The sequence below is a fragment of the Galeopterus variegatus genome, unplaced genomic scaffold, assembly GCF_000696425.1.
Source record: "Galeopterus variegatus unplaced genomic scaffold, G_variegatus-3.0.2 Scaffold2189, whole genome shotgun sequence".
NCBI lineage: Eukaryota > Metazoa > Chordata > Mammalia > Dermoptera > Cynocephalidae > Galeopterus > Galeopterus variegatus.
The window spans coordinates 6,345-27,587 of record NW_007728300.1 but is presented as its reverse complement, the minus strand read 5'-3'; the positions used below and the strand labels follow the sequence as shown (position 1 = coordinate 27,587).

The 21,243-nt window shown below is 37.6% G+C and overlaps 1 protein-coding gene across 1 annotated transcript in view; it reads right to left on the bottom strand.

Annotated features, from left to right (window-relative positions):
- Positions 1-7,859: 7,859 nt before the first annotated feature.
- Positions 7,860-21,243, bottom strand: part of LOC103597079 (transmembrane protease serine 11G-like) — a gene marked incomplete at its 5' end in the record, with an annotated part of 17,298 nt that continues 3,914 nt past the window's right edge. The window contains 5 exons of the mRNA XM_008580878.1: positions 7,860-8,021; positions 11,227-11,369; positions 14,538-14,797; positions 15,751-15,922; positions 16,963-17,001. Of these exons, the coding sequence (XP_008579100.1) occupies positions 7,860-8,021; positions 11,227-11,369; positions 14,538-14,797; positions 15,751-15,922; positions 16,963-17,001 (776 nt within the window). The remainder of the gene's footprint in view (positions 8,022-11,226; positions 11,370-14,537; positions 14,798-15,750; positions 15,923-16,962; positions 17,002-21,243) is intronic.

Here is a 21,243-nt window from a genome sequence, read left to right as displayed (position 1 = left end):
TATAAACACTATGGATAGGATTAAAGAAGATATTTAAAATGTCTGTATTTGACAAGGTAGTGCTATCTAGAATATACAAAATACTGCTGCAAATCAACAAGAAAAACAGTAATCTCAATAGAAATATGGGCAAAGGATATGAAAAGTCAATTTACAAAAAAAGAAACCCAAATAGCTACCAAGCATTTAAAGAAATGCTCAAATAATTAGTATTCAGAGAAATATAATTAAAACAAAAGTAAAACATCACTTTACACCTAACAGACAAGTGGAATAATGTCAAGTGCAGGCAAGGATGCAGAACATTCACAGAATGCTAGTGGCAGTCAGTTTTAGTCAAATTACATTATGTGCTATGACAGTATTACCTGGGAATTCTGTAGCACTTTCAAATTGTATCCCAGCACATTTTCTTTATGTTAGACCAGAATCAATGGTCTGTCTCTGTATTTAATAGCAGAAGTAAGAGGGAGGTCTTCTCAGCATGAATAAACTTCTCAAGCTTGTTAGAGTAAGCAGTAAAGATTACCCTACATTCTGTGCAAAATAACCAACATGATTTCATCTCTCAGACTTGTGAACTCACAATGAGGCTATTGCTTCCTACAGTCTACTAACAGCCACCCTAGCAGCAGGTTTGCCTGATCTTGCTAGGGTGTTAACTTTCATATCTTAAGAAAGTGTCCCTAAGTCAATGAATTCTTGCTTATCTACTGTTCCATTTAGCCCTCCTGTATCAAGCATCCTCAAAGCCCAATGTCAGGATCAAGAATATAGTGATTCTTGCAATTCCTTCAGCTTATACTCTCTTTTACACCCTTATGAAGCTCAGCATCTGACTGGCAGAATTATTGGCTTGGTTGTCATTTGAAGACATGGGAATATCTTTTGAGAAAGTACCTGTTGCCTTGTGGGAGAAAGGGCTCTGCAGCATCTTTCATCGTGGGAGAAGGGCTGACTCTTATTAAGGAGAGAGGGACTACTTCTCTAAACTCTAAGGGTGTGGGGGTCTGCAGAACCAACATCCTTAGGGACATTAATCTAGTTGTCCCATCTTATATTTCAATCCTGGACTTTCCCAACCTGGGCCCTGATCCAAGCATAGCAGATCTGCTTTCACTAAGAATTCAAACTTCGAGAATCTATTTCATATTTAGTCTACCGCTTAGCTGTGTCTACTCAAATAATTAGTATTCAGAGAAATATAATTAAAACAAAAGTAAAACATCACTTTACACCTAACAGACAAGTGGAATAATGTCAAGTGTAGGCAAGGATGCAGAATATTCACAGAATGCTAGTGGTAGCAGTCAATTTTAGTCAAATTACATATATACTTTGACAGTATTTTATAACTGACTCTCACACTTAGCCTTTAACTGATTATAAATGCCCCTCAGAGTCTCTTTATCACTATGTAGGACAACAATGCAATGTAACAGTAACCAACCACTCCACTACCTTTGTGAAAGGCATTTCTCCCTCCCACCTTTCAATTGCCTGAATCTTCACACCTGCAATGGTGTCTCCTCTGCCAGGAAACACCAGGAATTTTCCCCAGGCCACTGCTAGTGAAATCTTTAACAATTCTGCTGCCACCTTATGCTGTGCCCTGCAGCCACTCAGGATGACTGTCCTCTTTCCCCACAAGGCAGTGAATTGGTCAGTCCTAAATTTTCTGACACTGCTTTATTAGATCCCAAGATAGGATCTGAGGTACAAGAGACTTATTAGAATTCATTTATGTGAAGAAAACAGTATGCATGCTGGAGGAGACAGAGAGACACTTTAGAATGCAGTGCAGGTCCGACCCTTGTGCAATAGAGAAGGAAGGAAGTAGAGTTGGATAGGAAAAGTTCCACGTGGCAGCGCAGCTCCAAAAAATATTTGGCCAAGTCTATGGGGAGTCCATAGTCAAAGTTACCCATCAGAGGAATCCCACTTCTCCCAGGAATGGGCCTCCCTTAGCAACCCTGCTGTGCTTAGTCTTAGGCTGGGAGGTACCTGTAGGGGGCCTCAGTGTGAGTGTACCTGCAGGCTCATAGCACAACAGATGAGCCAATGGTCAATTTTGTCCTCCAAAGCAGGAGATCTGACAGGCACATTTCCATGATCACCACAACCAGGGGTCCTTGCCTAAAGCTACACACAAAGATAGACTCTAACAATGGATTAGAGACTTAAGTGAGAAGGGAAAACATGATCATGTTAATACAAAGAAATGAAGAGGCTGAGGGAGGTGGGTATGTTAGAATGGATGTATTATGTAAGGCCAGAAGACCCAGTAGGGGCTATGTTTCATGGAAAAGCCCAAAGGGCATGATATTTCAGCCACTGGAAATGAACCGGTGAAAGGAGTTTGGGTAGGACTAAGAGGTTTAATGATGTCTCTCTTCTGCAGGCAAAGGCTGCCAATAGGAGCAGCAACCACAGAACTGCAATCATCCACAAAAATGACTGAACTCTGATGCAACAGAGGTCAAGTGGCAGCACTTAACTGCCAAAGCTAGGAACCCACAATAACTGTGACAAGTGTTAAGGCCAGAGGGATAGGCAAGGAGGCTTGACCCACAAAGAATTGTGGAGATGGCTAAATACGCATGGTATCATTAGAGGAAATAAACAGGCATCCAACAAGCATGCTGATCAACTCTACAACCAAAAAGGAAAAAAAAAAAAAGCACAAGTAGAAGAAGAGGAGGTGCTGTGTGATCATCCCAGTAGAAAGTCATGATCCTTTGCTCAGGTCCCAGCTTGAGGCAATTTTTGGATCCAGAGCCCATTGGCTGAAGAGGTGGCTGAGTCCCTGGGAGGAAGGACCCTGTTACACCATGGTAAGTATACACAGCAATAATCCCCGAAGTGCTTCTCCAGAGGGACCTACAGCCATTTATTTACTGGGTGATCATAAAACGGCAAGGGGAATACCCAGATGTTTTGAGGATTATTAGAAAGAGGATCTGAGTTGACACTGATACTGGGACACAAGGCATCATTACGGCTCTCCTGTTAGTGTGGATACTTATGGGGGCCGAGTATGTCCTGGATATGAGATTCTGGGTTTGTAGTTTCTTTCTTTTAGTACTTTAAAAATATTACTTATAGCCATCTTGTTCCCAGTGTTGCTGAGAAGTCTGATGTCATCTGATTCTTGTTCCTTTGTAGGTGACCTGCTCTTTCTCTCTAGTAGCCTGGTATCTTAAAATCTACTTTAATGTATCTAGGTATGAATTTTTCCTAACCCCCCCCCCCTTTTGGAACTCTATAAGCCTTTTTCATATAAAGGTTTTCATTTTTCTTTAATTATAAAAATTTAAACTTTGTTATTTTTTCAAATATTTCCTTATCTCCATTTTTAATATTTTACCCCCATTTGAGAATCTTATTATTGAGATGTTGTCATTTCTACTTCTATCTTCCATATCTCTGAAATTTAAAAATTTTGTTTTTATATTTTTATTTTTTCTTTTTGCCCTTCTGAGAGAGTTCCTCATTTTGAACTTCCAACTCATTCATTTATTCTTCAATTGCAACTGTCCTACTAATTATCTCATCAAATGTGTTTTTTTGTATTTAAATTCTTATATTTTCCAGGTCTAGTGTTTCCATTTGGTTCTTTTTCTAATACATTCTTATTCTTTTCCAGATGTTTAATGTGAGCACCGACAACTAATATCTTCCCATACCTCTTTAAGCGTGGAGATTATGTGTATCTTCTTGGTCTGTCTATTCTCATGCTTCTGCTTCAGAGGCTATATGTTATCTTCTCTATTGGCTTTCTTTTGAGGAAGTTGTACTAGTGAGTCTACTTATCTTGGACTATGATTTCATGTTTTCCAAGGGCCATTAGCTGCTTTATCTGACAGTGTAGACTATAAAAGGGCCTTTACCTGTGTCAGTCAAAGTGAGTTTAGGAAACAGGTCAGGGATAAATTTCAAGGTAGAGATCCCCAGGAGCCACAATAACTACTATTGTTCATTACCATTTTTTGACCCTCCAGCAGCTAACTCTTCTAGTGAGGATTTCACTGATAAACTCTTGGAGTGAAGCAGCAATGGGAGAAAGCAGTTTCCCTAAATTTTGATGTGCCAGTCCTGGAGGTCTGGAGGGGTAAGAATAGGAAGATGGTACCTGGAAGGAGCTGATTAGTGCTACCTTTTTCAGAAACTTTTCTCAGTGGGCTTTTCCCAGATACTTCCAAAATTGTTGGTCTGGATTGAAGAGATTTGTTTCTGGTTAAACATCGTCTCAAGGCAATATAGGTCAAGGCAGGGTGTTGGAAGATTCAAGAGTAAAATTCAAAAAGCTTTTCTCTCAACTATCCTCACTTTTCACTCCAGGCTTCAGCCACCTACCTTCCCCATACACTTCCATTCAAGATAGCCTCAGTCTCCTAGTTCTGGCCTGGAATCCATGTTTACCTCTCCCTTCTATAGTTTTCTGGAGTTGCTTTGGAGGAGGGAGCAAGTGCTCTATTATAGTTGACCATTATTGGCAAAACGAAAGCCCCCCCCCACACGCATATGTGTGCATACTTTTAAAATGATCTCATTTTGAAACAAAGAGTGGGCTTTTTAAGTGGGCCCTTTATAAGTGAGTGGATATATTTGTTTATATTGGTATTAACAGAGAGAAAAATGTGAAAGGATATACAAAACTTTAAATTTTGATTATTTTAGGAGAAAATTGGGGAGAAATTGCCACATTTTTCTGTGTACTACTTTATGTTGGGAAACAGCTCATATAAATTCATGGCTTGAAATGAAATTACAACAAACTATATTGTAAAAGTACCATGGACCAGGAGATGGCAGCATGGTAACATATTTGGTCTCAGTTTCTTTACTGTCCTTCCTACACATAAGTGCGGGTCACAGTGACCTGCTGTTTCTACATTTCTTGGATTTAACTGCCATAAAATGATATTAACAGATTGCACAATCCTATCTTTGTGTTATTTGGTTGGCTGCTTGCTTAAAATATCATTCGATGATTTTAATCTGTGTGAGTGAGGCTCTCTGATGTTCCTCCACGAGTTGTTACTGTTTTGCTTGGTTGCCATTAATACATCTTTCTGGGTTGTAACCAATACCCTCTTGATTTAAAAGACAAAAACAAAAACAAAAACTCTCTTAGATTCTTTAATATACCATTAATTGGAGAAGTTCTGGAATTTTTTTCTAAGGCAGATTGAAAAACAAGTTTCTGACCACTTCAGTCTCACCCAGGGGTCTCTGGCAGGCCTGCTATAGCTCATAGACAGTCCCCTCTCCACTAGTGGATCAGTGCCACCACAGGAAGGAGAACCTAAAAACAATTGTGCTATGCCTGGCCAGTCATGTTTTCCAAAGCATCTACTACTTTCAAGGGTAGTTTTCAAATACACTTTTACCTCTTTATGTGGTCTTGGGGGTGGGGACTTGGTTTTATATGAAATTATAGATTCAATGTCTATAATATGAGATTATAGATATCTAACACATAAGGGTTCAAGAAATGACTGGTAGAAGAATGAATAAGTGTTTTTATAAGTGATTGCATAGAACACTCTAGGTCAATGATGTCCAATAAATTTTCTGTGATGATGGAAATGTTCTAAATCTGTGTGGCCGAAATGGTAGTCACTAGTTACCACTGGCTAAGCATTGGTGCATGCAGCTATTTTGTGCTTGAAATGTGATTAGTATGACTGAAGAAATGAATTGCTACTTTATTCAACTTTAATTAATTTAAATTAAGTTTAAATTAATTAAACTTTAATTAATTTAATTCATCTGACTAGTGGCTACCTAATTGGACAGTTCAGGGTTTAGTACTCAATAATGTTACACAATTTTCTGTTCTATGCAATTTTCAGTGAATATATTTATTTCATACATATGTATATGAATTATTTGCCTGTAGCAGCTCAGCCTTCAAACAGCCTTCTTCTTCCAGCTTTCTCCAATCAGGTTCTATTTCCAAATGATATTAATTTGTCTAGGATTGTAATAGATATAAATGTGGTCATAAGAGATTGCCTTTTAATATTTCAATGCACCAGCATTATAAAAAGGAAGAGAAGAAAAATATTTCCAAACTCATGCAAGAAAATTGTAAGTGCATGATTTTTAACAATGACTTTTTTCTTCCTACTTTTGGCCTCATTGTATTGGTTCTCTGATGGGAGTGATTTTACCACCCAGGGGGCATTTAGCAATGTCTGAAGTCATTTTGGCTTGTTATAACCTAGTGGGGGGATGACAGGCTTCTTGTTTGTAGAGGCAAGAAATGTTGCTAAATATTCTACAATGCACAGGACAGTCTCTCTCTCTCCCCCAAGGAAGAATTATTTGTGACAAAACAGCAATAGCACCAAGGTTGAGAAAACCTGCATTATATGGTTGCTTCAAAGAGAATGAGTTTATTACCAATATATTTTAATGTATACAATATAATGTGATGTGGTGGAAGAGAACCTCTTACCTGATATAAAACCCAAAAGAAAATCTTAGCAGAGCAGTTATCTCACTAACTAAATTAATTGTAAACTGGGGGGAGGATACAAATAAAGATGCACAGAACAAGTTTGAGGTTTCTTGAATACTAGTTTATAGTCATGTACAGTACTACGAAATATGCAATTAAATACATACAAAAATGACCTTTCATCAAAATAATTAAACCATTCCAAAGGTACTCTCATGATTATTTTGACTATTTTCTATAAATACTATTGTGCAAAAAATGTATGCCATTTTCCGACAGTAAGTTTAAATATTACACAATAAGGTCTTTACTGAAATCTTGTATTAAATTGTTTATGAATGTCTAGTTTTATATTGGCTTTTTGGGTAAGTTGTTTATGAATATCTAATTTATATTGACTTCCCATTCTGCAGGTCCCTTAATTGTTCTGAAGTTGATCGAAAATAAAACTGTTTAAAAAATAAAATGCATTGAGATAACAAAACAGAAGTGAAAAGTAAATTTATACCAGGATTGGGACTTCTCCCATTTTTAGAGATGGAGCTGAAAGTAGCTCCTTCTCATTGAGTTCTTGTTTCTTTTCATTTCAATTTAATGAAAAGGTCAAGAAACTTTGCCTTTAATTTCTGAGTACAAATTTACATAGCTTAGAGCAGAATCCTGTGCTAGGCAATATTTCCAGTTCTCCTGATGTCTGATCCAAGGATTTATTCATTACTTCAAAATAAATATCAGAATAATTATTTAAAGAGATTAAAATCTGCACCACTAGGTGTAAATTGAAATGTCAACTTTTTTCAAGTTTAAAGAAGTTCAGTGCACATCTGAGGGCAAAGAGGAATGGACTCACAATAGTACCATTTCTTAAGTCCTGGGTTTGTGTCTAGTGCCCCCTCCCTCATTTGTGTTAGCATTGACCCATACTAATTCTCTTGACCTTCTAGTACAGTGGACCTACAGATTCTTAATGAGGATTATTTGATGGGGAGAGAAAAACTGTGGCACCATCAGGGAAGGGAGACATTCTCTGTCAGGAAAAAAATAGAGAATGCTTAACCTGTTGGTACTCATTGATTAAATGGCTAGATTGCTCTTAAAATGAATAGTCTGTAGTGGGGACAGAAAGATGAGCAAGGAAGTAATCAGAGACACATAGCAGCAACGGCAGATCTTTGTGGAGCTGACATTATCTTTTATGCTCATGGTCAGCAAAACACTTCAGACGATGTGAATAGGAAGCCTGCCTTCCTCATGTTTAAGGGGGAGTCATCAAATCACATTTGTTTGCATCTTGAACTCAAAAAACATACACATGGCAACATACATTAAACACAGTTTGCCAGAGACCACACCTGATAGTCATAGTTTGGATATAGAGGTGGTTGTTGCATTAGATGTTAGTTTTAGATTTAATCCAGTCCCGATAATAAGTCACTTTGGTATAAAGTCCAGGTTTGTTTTCTTTTCCACAGCCTATTCCCCAGCTTACTATTCCAATAAGATACCAGATATTTCTACCACGTGAAATAACCAGAGGTCCTCCAGAATCACCCTGGAGAAGAAGAAAAAAAATATGGTCAATGTGATGAATAAAGGGGTGTCAGAAATGAGACCTAATCAGTATCTGAATGTCTAATAAATTAATACTTTGAATTGAAATACACAAAGCTAATACTATTTTATTTACCTTTAGTATTAATACAATAGTGATCTTATTACTTACTTTCTGTTAATGGCTTCAGCTGGAGGGTAGTGTGAAGAAAGCTAAGGTTTCAGTTTTACCGTTGTAAAATTTTTAGTTTTGCTCTGTCTAAACAGGGACCACAAACTGAACCTAAGTCCAGGTGGCCAATTCTTACATAAATGATGACCTCAAGACTAGGCTAAAATGTCACCTCCTCCATGAAGTCTCCCCCAACTCGTTTAGCTAGAAACACTCTCTTGCTTTGAATTTGAATCTCATCTTGTTCCACTTACAGTGATTGATAGGAAGGCATTATGGACGTTGTATCAATAGGTTGCAGCGATAGGCTTGAGAGGAGGAAAATAAAGCAAAGGGCACTCCAAGCAAATGTGCACTATTTATTACTGAAAGACATTTGTTCCCAAACTAAGGTGGAATACCTAGCCCTAATGAACTGCTTTAAAGTATGTGAATCATGAGGACTTCCCTGTTATCATTCAAAAAAAAAAAAAAAAAATCCCGTGGAGTAATGGAGGGGTTTTGTTTGTTTGGTTTTTTTGTTGTTGTTGTTTTTAAGAGAAATGATCCTGTTTGAAGAGGCATGGTGTTCTAGAGCTTTGTGCCTTTAGCTCCCTTCCCTTCCATTTTCTTCCCATAATTCTTAGTCGTCTCCAGTGTTGGGTGGACACAGCATGAAAACCCTGGTCTACCAAACGCAGTTCTTCTCAACTCCTTTCCCTTAGGCCACATGCTAATTTTGGTCCTCAGTATTTTACTAGGCTAGTGGTGGGAGTATGAACCAATGGAAAGAGAGCATCTGCTTCTGTACAGATTTATTTATGTTTTTCCTCTAAGTCATGGGATCCAGTTGTACCTTGGACCACCCTGGTTGTTTCTTCTTCTCCTCAGAAAGTAAAGTGAGTGAGAGGAGATCTTGTATTCCAGAATATGTAGCCAAATGTAAATCTTATATTAATTTTTGTTACTTGTATGCTGTATTATTTAATTGCAAATTCATTGTGATTTTTTTTTAAAAATTGCTTCCTTTAGTAACTGCTGATGTACCTGGCAGTTCACAAAAAATTTGAATGAATAAGTGAATGAATGCGTATTACCATTACATGACAGACACCCATGGCAGATCAGTAGTGGTACCTTTGCATATAAGAAAAGCACACATATATGTCAAATTCTTAAAGCCATTCCTAATTCTTCAAAGAATTGTTACATTGCTGAACCCAGTTTCAAATGCTACAGGTAAAATATTTATTGTTTTAGTTATTTATTTTTAGTTCTTTAAATAGCCAGACTTTAGAACTGGTATACTTCTTAAATACTTAATGTTTAAAACTAAGAGAAAATGGTATTAATTTAGTTTCTGCATATAATTTGTAAGATAACACTTTAATATGAATATTAGAAAAAGTAGAAAAATATCTACTTTTTTTTGTTTTGTTTTGCCTCTAAATATTGTAATTCTATCCTAATGTAAGCTGTTTAAAGTCAAAGTTTTAGGCTACTGGAGCTACTGAGAGCATGGAGCAGGAGCTGGCAGAAGCCACAGCTGTGACCTTCAGATGGAGTTGCTTGGAGGTGGCAGGAGAGGAGAGGGCCTTGGTGGCCCCCAGGACAGCAAGACCACTAATAGGGTTCCCGTGGGCCCACGCAGGAGAGAGGAGCCAGAACAGCTGAAAAAGTGGAGCCATTCTGTGAGTCCTGTGGTGCAGGGCCCATCCCATGGGAAGTGTTTGGAGCACGGGTGGTGGGGAAGATGGGCCCACCAGGAGACACTGGGACACAGCAAGGACAGCTGATCTGCACCCCAATCAGCACAGGACCACTTGGAGGAGACTGGTTGGGAAAGCAGGATTGCATGGGGTGCAGTTTGATGAAAAAACTCAGGCCTAGATCAGAGTTTCTACGCAACCCAGATCCACTGGAGAACTGCAAGTACTTATAAGGTCAACCATTAAACCCTGAGCTGCACAAAAAGCCTTCCCTATGGAAACAGCAGCAAAGCAGCAATTTAGTTCAACCACACAGCTCAAGTACTGGTTCCCACAGGAAATTTCCCCATTTTAGAAGTAAGCAAAGGATGAAAAATTAGTTCCAGCCCAGGCACACCACCAGTGCCTTGGGGCCCACCTGGGGGCCCAGGGTATGGAGCCAGGGACCAGAACCCCCCCACAACCAAGCACACCACCAGCGCCAAGGAGCATGCCAAAAACACCACCTCCATGTGGGTGGCCCATCACAGGCACCACAGTAACCATGGCTGCCACGAAAGTGGCTAGACATCACGACCACCACACAGATGGTCCACCAGCCACTGGAGTGCATTGACATAAGGAGAGTCACCAGCAGAGACCAAAGAAAAGAAAAGGACGTTTCTCTCCACAAAGCTCATTCCAGAGTGACAGAAGAAGCTGCTGCTCTATGATAATAGTGGAGGAACTGAACACACCTCTCAGCATTGGACAGATCATCTAGGCAACAGATCAACAGAGTGACCATTAGTCTTTCAGAGGGTGAGAAAAAAATCTAGGGTTATCAGTGGTGGGAGAGGGGAGGGAGAGGGAGATAGGGAGAGATTGGACAAGGGGCATAAAGAATAAGTACAATTTGTAACAATATTCATACTAGTAATATTGATTTGATCCACATACATCAACACTGAATCCCCAAAATATGTATAATCAATTACGATTCAATAAAAAAAAGTCAAAGTTTTAGGCACCAGTGGGCAATGCTTTATTGGCCATGAGACAGCAGCTGATCCTGTCTCACAGTGTCCTGCAAGTAGTAGGGATTAGACACCTAAACGTTGGTTATGACTGTAGCTTGAAGCAATGATTGTATGGCTTCCTGGCCTGGTTTTTAGTATCAATCAGAGTCCTAATTTGCAGCTGGTGACCATTTTTTATAGGGTATGAAATGAGGAGCATGTCTTATGGTTTTTCCACTCCCTCTTTTTACATTCTTCATGGAGTCATGTGAAGTGACATTGGTCTGTGGTCAGTAAGACCATCCCTACTTAACAAAGTCATTTTTATGGATTTAAGTCTATTCTTACCTCACAGGCATCTAGTTTTCCTGTCAAGAATCCAGCACATATCATTCCTGTTGATACAGCACCACCATATACATTAACTTCATTGCATATATCATTACTTATGGTCTTTACTTCAACTTGTCGCAGAGTATTGGGAAGGGGACCTAAAGAAGAAAAAAATAAATAGATGAAGGATTTCTGTGTGGTTTCTGTGATAGTTAATTGTTGCATCTTTCAAAGGATGAATGAGTGATAAAACTTAAGTCTTGAAGTTGTAGGATTCTGGCACATTTACTCCAACTATCTTATTTAATCCTTGCAACAACCACCAAGATATATATGAATATTTTCTTTTTTAGTCGAGGAAACTGAAGCTTATCTGATTGGGCATTTTTCATAATCACACAGCTAAATGGGGGATAATGTTAGTTGTAATCCAAAGGTATTTCTCACCACCTGGGAGCATCTGTGACAGCCTACCCTACCTTGCCTGGAAATCAGCCTCATCACTTTACAAAGGACACAGCTATTTTGAAAAATGGGAATCCTTTAGGAAAAGCAGTAGAGAATAAGGCCATACTACCAGGAAGTAACTTAATACTGATGAAATCCTACTGCTTCATAAGAAAGACCATATTTGCTTTGATCATAGCTTAACTGACTATTCAAAACAAATACTGGGGTAAGTAATAAATACCAAGGTAAGAAATAGATCATGTTCTGTTACTTAATCACACATTTATTGGTTCAATATTATATGAAAAATATTATTTAGTTGCATGTAGTATTGTTTTAGCCATTACGTTCTCCTTAATCCCTGACAACAGCTTCCATTTTAAAGATTGCATTAATCCTTTATATAAAGATGGATGCTCTATTTATAACAGCTTCAAAGGCAATTGAGAGGATGACAGAGAGCAGTGTTATTGATTTGAGCAATGATTCAAGGTAATTCTGTCCTTAAGGGTCCTGGTCTTGGAGGTAGCAGATGAGAGTTTGAACACTATTTGCACAACTTATGATTATGTGACCTTGGGGAGGTTACTAAGCAACATTTTACTCACCTGTGAAAAGGAGAAAATGATGCCTATCTCAAATGTTTATTGTGAGAGTTAAAAATAATAAATATAATCAGCCATGATAGTAACTCACCCTATATTCAGTTCTCAATAAATGGAGCTATTGGAGTGAACTGTAGAGATTAGGGTTATACATTTAAAATTCTCGTTGTCTTAAACCCGAACTTCAATGTTAATGATAGATGGTGAGAAAGAGCTTTTGTAAGAGGAGACCTAGGTTTCTAAGTATTTTGTCATATTGTAAAGAATTTTAATTCTGTTTTTAAAGTTGTAAATTCACTCATTTAAAATTGACCATCTTGCTGAAAAACTAAGTCCAACTTCTCTATAGTCATTAAAGATTATCTAGAGTCTAGTCAATCTTTTCACTGCAGTCGTCATCTATAAGCATGGAAGGGTTGTTGTATGATCAGTTCCTATTTTCTCCACCTCTGATACTGCTTGAAATGCTTCCAGTGAGAAAATCTGTTCACCAACTGCTCTTTATACACAATGATAAACTATTTATTTGTGTAAGTGCCTCAGCAATATTCAATACTATCTATTTTGCTGTCTACAATGGCATTTAAATTTTTTAGGTATTCCCAGGCTTTAATCAACTGTATTCCAACTACTTATAATCTCTGTGTGACAATATTTATTTTAGCTTATTGGTCTAGTTTTAACTGGTCTATGCTTAGTTTTAAATTTTAAATGCTTATAATTCTTTAATATCAACTTAAAGAAAATCAATTCAAGTGCTTAACAATACAACAAGCTATTTTATAGTATCAACTATTTAAGGAAGAAAGTGTCCAGAGAATACAAAGTTTCTGTTTTGCAAGTGGTCTGGCAAAAAGATTTCTAATTAGATATGATTGAATACATCTTGGGAGGTAGGAGAAGACAACCTGAGTAGTCCGTGTTTCCATTTCAAAATGCAGAAAAAAATCCACAACCAAATATTTATTAATTAACCTTAGTCTGATGACTTACAAATTCATAACATTATTTCTAAAAACAATTCAACTTGTTAGAGTAGATAGCTCATCGCACAATAATCTGCACACTAATGGGCTTTGAATGATTCATGATGAAGTCCCAAATCATTCCCAAACTACTGCCCCAGGAGGAGGAGGTGTTTAGTTTACTTAGGTTCTACAGTAAATATAATGTTACTATTGAAGTGGTAGATGCTTTTCTTTCCTACTCTTATTTCCTTTATATTTAAGGATTCAAATCCCTTTCATACTCATCACTATTTCATATAGAACAATGCAGATTCCCCAAACATGAGGAAAATAACTTGCAGGTTATAATGATTGTGTTATACACCTGGACTCAATGTCAGAATTTTGGAGTGCATATTTTTAGAGAAGGGAGGCAGCCTTCTCTAAAAATCAACTGATAGACTCAATGGATAAAAGCTATACTTTGAGAGAATACATAAATAAAACAATGACTTCATAATAAGACCCTGGAACTAGAATCACAAATTTAAGGGCAGATTAAGCCATATATAAAAATTCAGCCAAGAGACATAGAAAATGGAGATCATCTGAGAACTTAAAGGCCTATGGTTTGCAGTTTATCATTGTTATTAAGTGTAGTAAAATGCCATAATTTCAATTTATAAAGTCTTAGGCTTAAGAACAACTCCATAGATATGTGGATCAGAGGGATCCTAATTAATATTTAGCTCCAAGTTAAGAACAACCATTCAGATTGCTTTCATAAGGCTATTTTTGTTTAGTTACATGACACATTACAGATAACCATTGCTAGTGCTTGAAAATCATATACTTTATGAATTATGCAGTCATAGCAAAATCTCTGCATATGAAAGATACCAACTGAAAGAAAAAATGATGGGAAGAAACATGCTTTAATAATTTTGAAAAGAAAGTTCTCACCAATTTCCAAAGTCCATAAAAGAAACAATAAAGAGACACAGAAACTGGAGATCATATCATAACTTAAAGGCCTACGGTTTGCAGTTTATCATTGTTATTAAGTGTAGTAAAATGCCATAATTTCAACTTACAGTCTCAGGCTAAGAACGGCTCCATAAATACTTGTAGTAGTAACAGTAATAGCCCAATTTTTGTGTATTCGCCATTATCTATTTTTTTGTTTGTTTGTATGTTCCATATTTGTTATGGGATATCTTAATTTCATCTCATATAGTTTGATTTTGTATTTCATTTTATCTTTTCATTCAAATGGAAGATAGGTTTGTACTTTTTGCTTTATTGTTTTTACTGACATACTCACCATTTGCTTTTAATGCTCCCCATCCAGTGACGAACACATTACTGCCAGGCAAGACTTCGAAAGTAGCGTCCGGGAGACAGACTCTGTGCACGTCATGGGAAAATGCGATGGGGGTGGAGAGCTTCACCACGGCAATGTCATCCTCGTGCTTATGGGCAGCATAGTTTTCATGAACAATAATTGACTGCACCTTTGTCCTCATCAGTGGAGGGCTTAGGGTTGTTCCAAAACTAGCCATCCATAGTTTGGGGTTTTTGTAACTGATCACAGATTAAAAGGAGTACAGTTGGTTCATTTCTGATCTAAAGTTGCCCAGAACTCTGGATGGGCATGAGACAAAGTGTGTGAGAAGGGCAAATTTCAAGTTGATTGGTACCTTCCCACCTTCTTATTTGAGACTACTCCCCTAGTACAGTTTTTCTTTCATCTAGCTGATAAATCCCTCATTCCAAGGCAGCTTAAATTGCTCTCCTTGAGAGGATTTATTTTTTAAAGAAAACAATATATTGTTGCCGTTTTTCATTATAAAAGTAACACAGATGAATTGAAGAAAATATAAATAAATAAAAATTAGAACTATGTACCCACACAGACACACATATACACTCATATTCATGCACAGTTATATAAATGTATGTTTAGCTATGAAGGACTAAAAATTGGAGCCACATTTTATATTTCATGTGAGATTTTCTCATGCTTTACTTTTACTTGGCATTTTATCCAGAATATTTTCCCATTTTATATGAATCACTGGGGTTACTGTATCTCTCTGTTATTTCCAGTGTCCCACATGTTGTCTTCAAAAAGCATACAAAGAATAAGAACACAGAACCAAAGATATTCATGTAGAATAGCCAGATATAGTTGTAGGTTGGAATATTATTAACAGAGTTTTTAAAAAAATCTACAAAGTATCTCAAGAAAACTGGCAAATGTGTTTAGTTTTTTGACAGTGTTGGCTTGTTCCTAGTTAACATCGAGATTGCTGGAGAGTATTTTTTCAGTTGGAGATGAAGATACTCTCTTTGATTTTTTTCTACTGTTCTTCAGTAATTGTCACTTCCTCCTAAAACTGCTGGATGATCATAAGTACCACTGGGAGGCCTAAGATGCTTATGAAGGAAATGTAAAAGAGAAAAGAGTTACAGGGTGTGAAGGTAAGAAAAAGAGGAGAAGGTGGTGGTCCTATGATTACAGACCGAGGACTTACGTGTCAAAACAGTGAGCAGCAGTCAGCAGCCACTCATGACTGATCAAAGATGCTCCACAGAAGTGGATGCCGTCCACTTGCAGGCTGGCTTGCCAGGGCCAGTCACCACTTTTTGCAATTTGACCATCAGCAATTCTTTCCATGGATGGGGATTCCTTCCCTAAACCACAACCTGTCAGAAGGGAATAAGATGACAATTTCCAGAGAGTTATAAATGTGTGTAGGTATGTTTGGCACATAGTTAAGCATGGAAACACTTATAGGCTTGACTTGACTTAAAAAAATGATTGAACTTAGCATTACATGGAATACTGTATTGATTCTTCACCTTAATAAAATGTGATTATTCACATTTTAGCTGATAACATTAAAAAAATATTTATCACCCTCCCTGGTGTATTTGTTTTTTTGTTTGTTTGTTTTGTTTTTTTTTCTTGACCGGTAAGGGGATTGCAACCCTCAGCATGGTGTTGTCTGCACCACGCTCAGCCAGAGAGTGCACCGGCCATCCCTATATAGGACCCGAACCCATGGCCGTGGCGCTACGAGCACCACACTCTCTGGAGTGAGCCACAGGGCTGGACCCTCCGTGGTGTATTTGAAGCAATTTCATTTTGAAGTTTGGTTTTTCATATTTTTCTGGGTCATGTTCTTATATGTAGCAGTTTACCCCAGTGACATTGACATTTTTGAGTGCTAAACGTACACTACGAGATTACTTCAAAAAGTTTGTGGAAAAATAGAATTAAAAGATAATATAAATCATTCCATGAGTTTTTGAAAACTCTTGTATTTACTGAAGAAAAATATCTTTGTACTCTTTAAAAATACTTGTCTAATATTACAACCATTACACTACTATACCATGAATATCAAAGTTTCCATAATAAAGTTAAAGGGTGTCATTTAACTCTAAGCAAAATTTTCTACATTAACAAAGAGAGACAAATAAACATAATAAAATAAAAGGAAATTATTAAAGAAATTATCAGTGAAGCTTTCTTTGAAGAAGAACAAGTATTTGCATGGAGTCCATATAGACATTCCCAATACGACTAGTAAATTTTTCCCTTGAGGAGAATAAAATCACATATCCATTTAGAGATATTATATGCTTTTGGGAGACAGTAAGCATGGGAATAATGGCAAAAGGTGTTTTGAGTTTTATTCTTTGAGTTATAAATATCTCAGTAATGATCTTCTTGAACTTACAGCTGTTCAGAATGTGCTCTGCTTGTGCTGCATTTATATCTGGGGGAAAAAAAAAACACCCAAGATGATTGTTCAGCAATGGCTATTATAATTTAAAATGCTATGCCTACATGACATGAATTTTTCTGGATGAGAGAAACTGCATTAGTCAGAAAATTTTTAATTTAAAGATAATAGAATAATATCCTGCAAAAGGGAGAGGCCTAGATGGAAATTAAACTCTTCTAGCTACATGGGGACTCTAGGAAAATGGTTCATGATTATAAAATCACTGGATTAGAGAAGGATATTTTTTGTCACAAAGGAGGACTGTGTCTAGGTAATTTATGCCATACCAGTTTATTGAAATGCAAGTTAAAATAGAGGAGGTCTAGGGCCACTTTTACATGTGCACTACTGTATGTCTGGAGACTGTCATTTGCACACTGGTGTTTATGTAAAGGCATTCAAAGCATCTTAGAAGCCTGGCATCTATGTTTGGTCCATGGATGCTCTCTGTGGAATCAAAATCCACCAATGTACTTAACAAATCCTTGAACTGCATTACCCTATTAGTCTTTTTTTTTTTTTCATAAAGCAAAATAGAGAAAAGCATGAACAGTGACTGTCTCCCCAAATTATTTGAATTATCCCTTATGCCAGCTAGTATAATGAGCAACCCAGATCCACATTTTCTCAAGTTAAAACTGGTGTGGAGTTTTGGTAAACCTGAGAATTAATGAATCTTTAGTTTAGGTCAAACTCTAAAGAGGAACATTGAGTTCATCTGCAGGGAACTATGTTTAGGGAGTTTACTAGAGTAAATCTCTTAGAACTAGGTTTTACCAGTAATAACACAACCCTCTAATGGCCTCCCTGGCCTGTAGAATAAACCTAAACTTCCTATCAGGACCTGCATGAAATGGCCCCTAATTATGTCTTTGATGTCATTTGAACTGCTCTTGCTCTTAGTTAGCCATTATTCAATGACCACCTTGGTTTTCTGTTTACTTGACTGTGCCAAAGTGTTCCTGCCTGCAATCTATGTCCTAGCAGCCCCCTTTGCCAGGAATGATTTTCCCTTGGCCTTTTTATATTTGGTTTCCCGTTGTCATATGTATCTCAGTTTAAAAACCCTCTCCTCAGAGAGGCCTTCCTTGACGACCAAGTCTAAAGTAGCCTCCTACTCTCTGTTCTCTGTGTGGAGTTTCACATCATTTGATATTACTTTGTTTACTTACTTACTCATCGGGTCATTATCTTTCTTACCAATTAGAATATTAATTCTATGAGAACAGAGACTTTCCTGGGAGAAATAAGGTCTCAATAAACACTTGCTGAGTGAATAAATGAATAGGAATAACAACAAATAATTTGCTAAGTCTAGTGTACCAGGTATTGTGATAAATGCTTATTTGCTTATTGTATCTTTACAATGATATTATGAAGCAAGTCTATGAAGGACATGATTTAGTAGTTTCTTCAAAAAGCTTGTCCTGCAACCATTTTATTGCAAGGCCAATTATAGTTTAGCACCACCCTCTATATGTCATGGATCAGTGAGAGAAGGGTGGAGTTATGGTTAGTTCCCAGCTAATTTTATCTAGACTCATCTCTATGTATGCAAAAACTATTGATCAACTTCTATGATGACGTTATACCTCACGTGTGAATATTATGCATTAGATGTGTTTCTCCTGCAGGATAAAAGAGGTTGAATAGCTCCGGTTCTAGAATAAAATTGTGTAGATTCACTTTCCCCTGCTCTTCTCCCATAAATACAACTATAGACTCTGAAAATTATTCATCAGGTATCAATAAAAGAACTCAGAAAGCAGGAAGAATGAAAATGGAATGGCTAGAGACCACAGAATTTGAGAAAGGACAAGTGGTGATTTTCCTGGGTTTTCTTTTTATCCCACATATATCCTGGACTGGGGACCAGAAAGGCCTGCAATCTGTAGCCATCAACAAGCGTAGACAAAAGAATTCCAAGAAAAGTCTGTTCTTCCTATCCAAAATACTGGAAAAGAGAAAAACAACAGAGACCTAGTGGGAAGCCCAAACTCCCTGCTTCACAGCCCAGGCCGGGTAGTCCATTCTGCCAGCAGGAAAGACAGCAGCAAGCCCTTGGCCATTCCAATCTCCACTTCACAGCCAGGGCACTAGCTGGCAGATAAATACATTCACAGGGACAGTATTAGCAGAGACCTGCCTATACCCAGTGGCACAAGGAGATCAGGCCCAGTGCACCCCTCCACAGAGGGTGGCCCATTGATATAAGGCATCCTAGAGAAGCACGCTCTACTCCCACGGATGGCACCAGCAGCAGGAATTAAGAGGAAGCTCCAGCAGACCAGAACAGCATTACAAGATTCTGAAAACTAAATTGTCATCGAAACAACAAAATAGTTGAGAATATACACTCCAAACCTAAGCAGGTGGACTACCTACTAAAATAGAAGAATTAAATAGGACATTAAACAGGATAAATAGACTCCTAACATAATGACTAAAGTGTTCAGAATACAAACAAAGATCACCAAACCCAAAATCAGGAAAACTACAACCTGAGTGAGAAAAACAATTAGCCAATGCCAATTCTGAGATGAATAAGATGCTGGAAGTATCTGATGAAGATTTTAAAGAGCTGCTGTAAAAATAATTTATAAATCAAATATAAATTTTCCTGAAACATTCTTTTATATGACTCCCATTTGCAACAACATGGATGAACCTGGAGAAACTTAGGTTGAGTAAAATAAGCAGATCACAGTGGGATAAACACTGCATGTGCTCACTCATATGTGAGAGCTAAGAGAGAAAGGAAGGAAGGAAGGAAAGACCACAGTAGTGCCATGGTCTAACAGAGGGAGGGAACATTCCTGGGGCTACAAAGTGGAGTTGGGGGGCGGCGGGGGGAAGTGGGGAGATAATTGGCTGGCAACAGTGGGTGCAAGGGTAATTTTTGGTAATGGGTATGCCCCCAGTGTGAATCTGGCCCTCACATCATGGGCAGGAGGGGTGAAAATTAGCTTTGCATCTCATGAATATTCTTAATGAAAAATAAATAAATAAATAATAAATTTTCGGGGCCGGCCCGGTGGCGCACTGGATAAGTGCACCGCTTGGGAAGCGCGGCGGCACTCCCGCCCGAGGGTTCGATCCCACATGCAGACCAGTTCCGGCTCACTGGCTGAGCGAGGCGCGGGAGCAACGCCGAGGGTTGCGATCCCGTTGCTGGTCCCCGGTCCGGTACGGGGGCAACACTGAGGGTTGCAATCCGTTGCTGGACACGGAAAAAGACAAAAAGACAAAAATAAATAAATAAATAAAATAATAAATTTTCTTGATACAAATGAAAAAATAGAAAAATCTCAGCAAAAAATGAAAGTTATAAAAGAGAACCAAATGGAAACTTATAGGCTTGAAGAATAAAATAACCAAAATAATAAAAAATTTAAAAAGCCAGCTTGCTGGATGGTGCCAATAGGGGAGCGGAATCAGTGAATTTGAAGAGAAGTTGATAGAATTTACTCAGTCTGGAGAACAGAGCAAAAGTGGAATAAAAACAAATGAACAAAGCCTCTGGGATTTCTGGGATAATAAAAGATCTAGCATTTGTATCATCACTTTTCCAGAATGAGAGATAAAAGAGTGTGAGACTAAAAAAGTATTTTTTAAAAAGTGGTTGAAAATTCCCCAACCTAGACAAAATACAGAGACCATAGATTCAAGAAGATGAGCAAACCCCAAATAGGATAAGCTCAAAGAAACTCACAACAAGACCCATCATATTTAAATTACTAAAAACTAAAGACAAAAAAAAGGTCCTTAAAAGCAGACAGAGAAAAACGGTACATTATCTATAAAGGAACAGCAATTCAAATTAACACTGGTTTTCTCACCTGAAATCATAGAGGCTAAAAGAAAGTGGCATAGCATTTTTCAAGGTCTGAAAGAAAAGAACTATTGACTCTGAATCCTATATCCAGTGAAACTATTAATGAGGAATGAAGAGGACTTAAGTATATTCTCAAATGAAAAGAAACTAAAATAATTTCTTTCTAACATACCTACTCTTAAATAATGGCTGAAGGAAGCTCTCCAAACAAAAAGCAAATGATAATGGAAGAAGGCTAGAACCTTCAGAAAGGAGAGAAAGACAAAATTGGTTAAAAAAAAAAAAAGGAAGGAAGAGTAAAAAAGAAAGAAGGAAAGAATCATGATAATATACTTTAAAAAGATAAAAAAAAAAAAAAAAAAAAAAAACCAAATGGGGCTATTAGGGGGGGGAAGGGG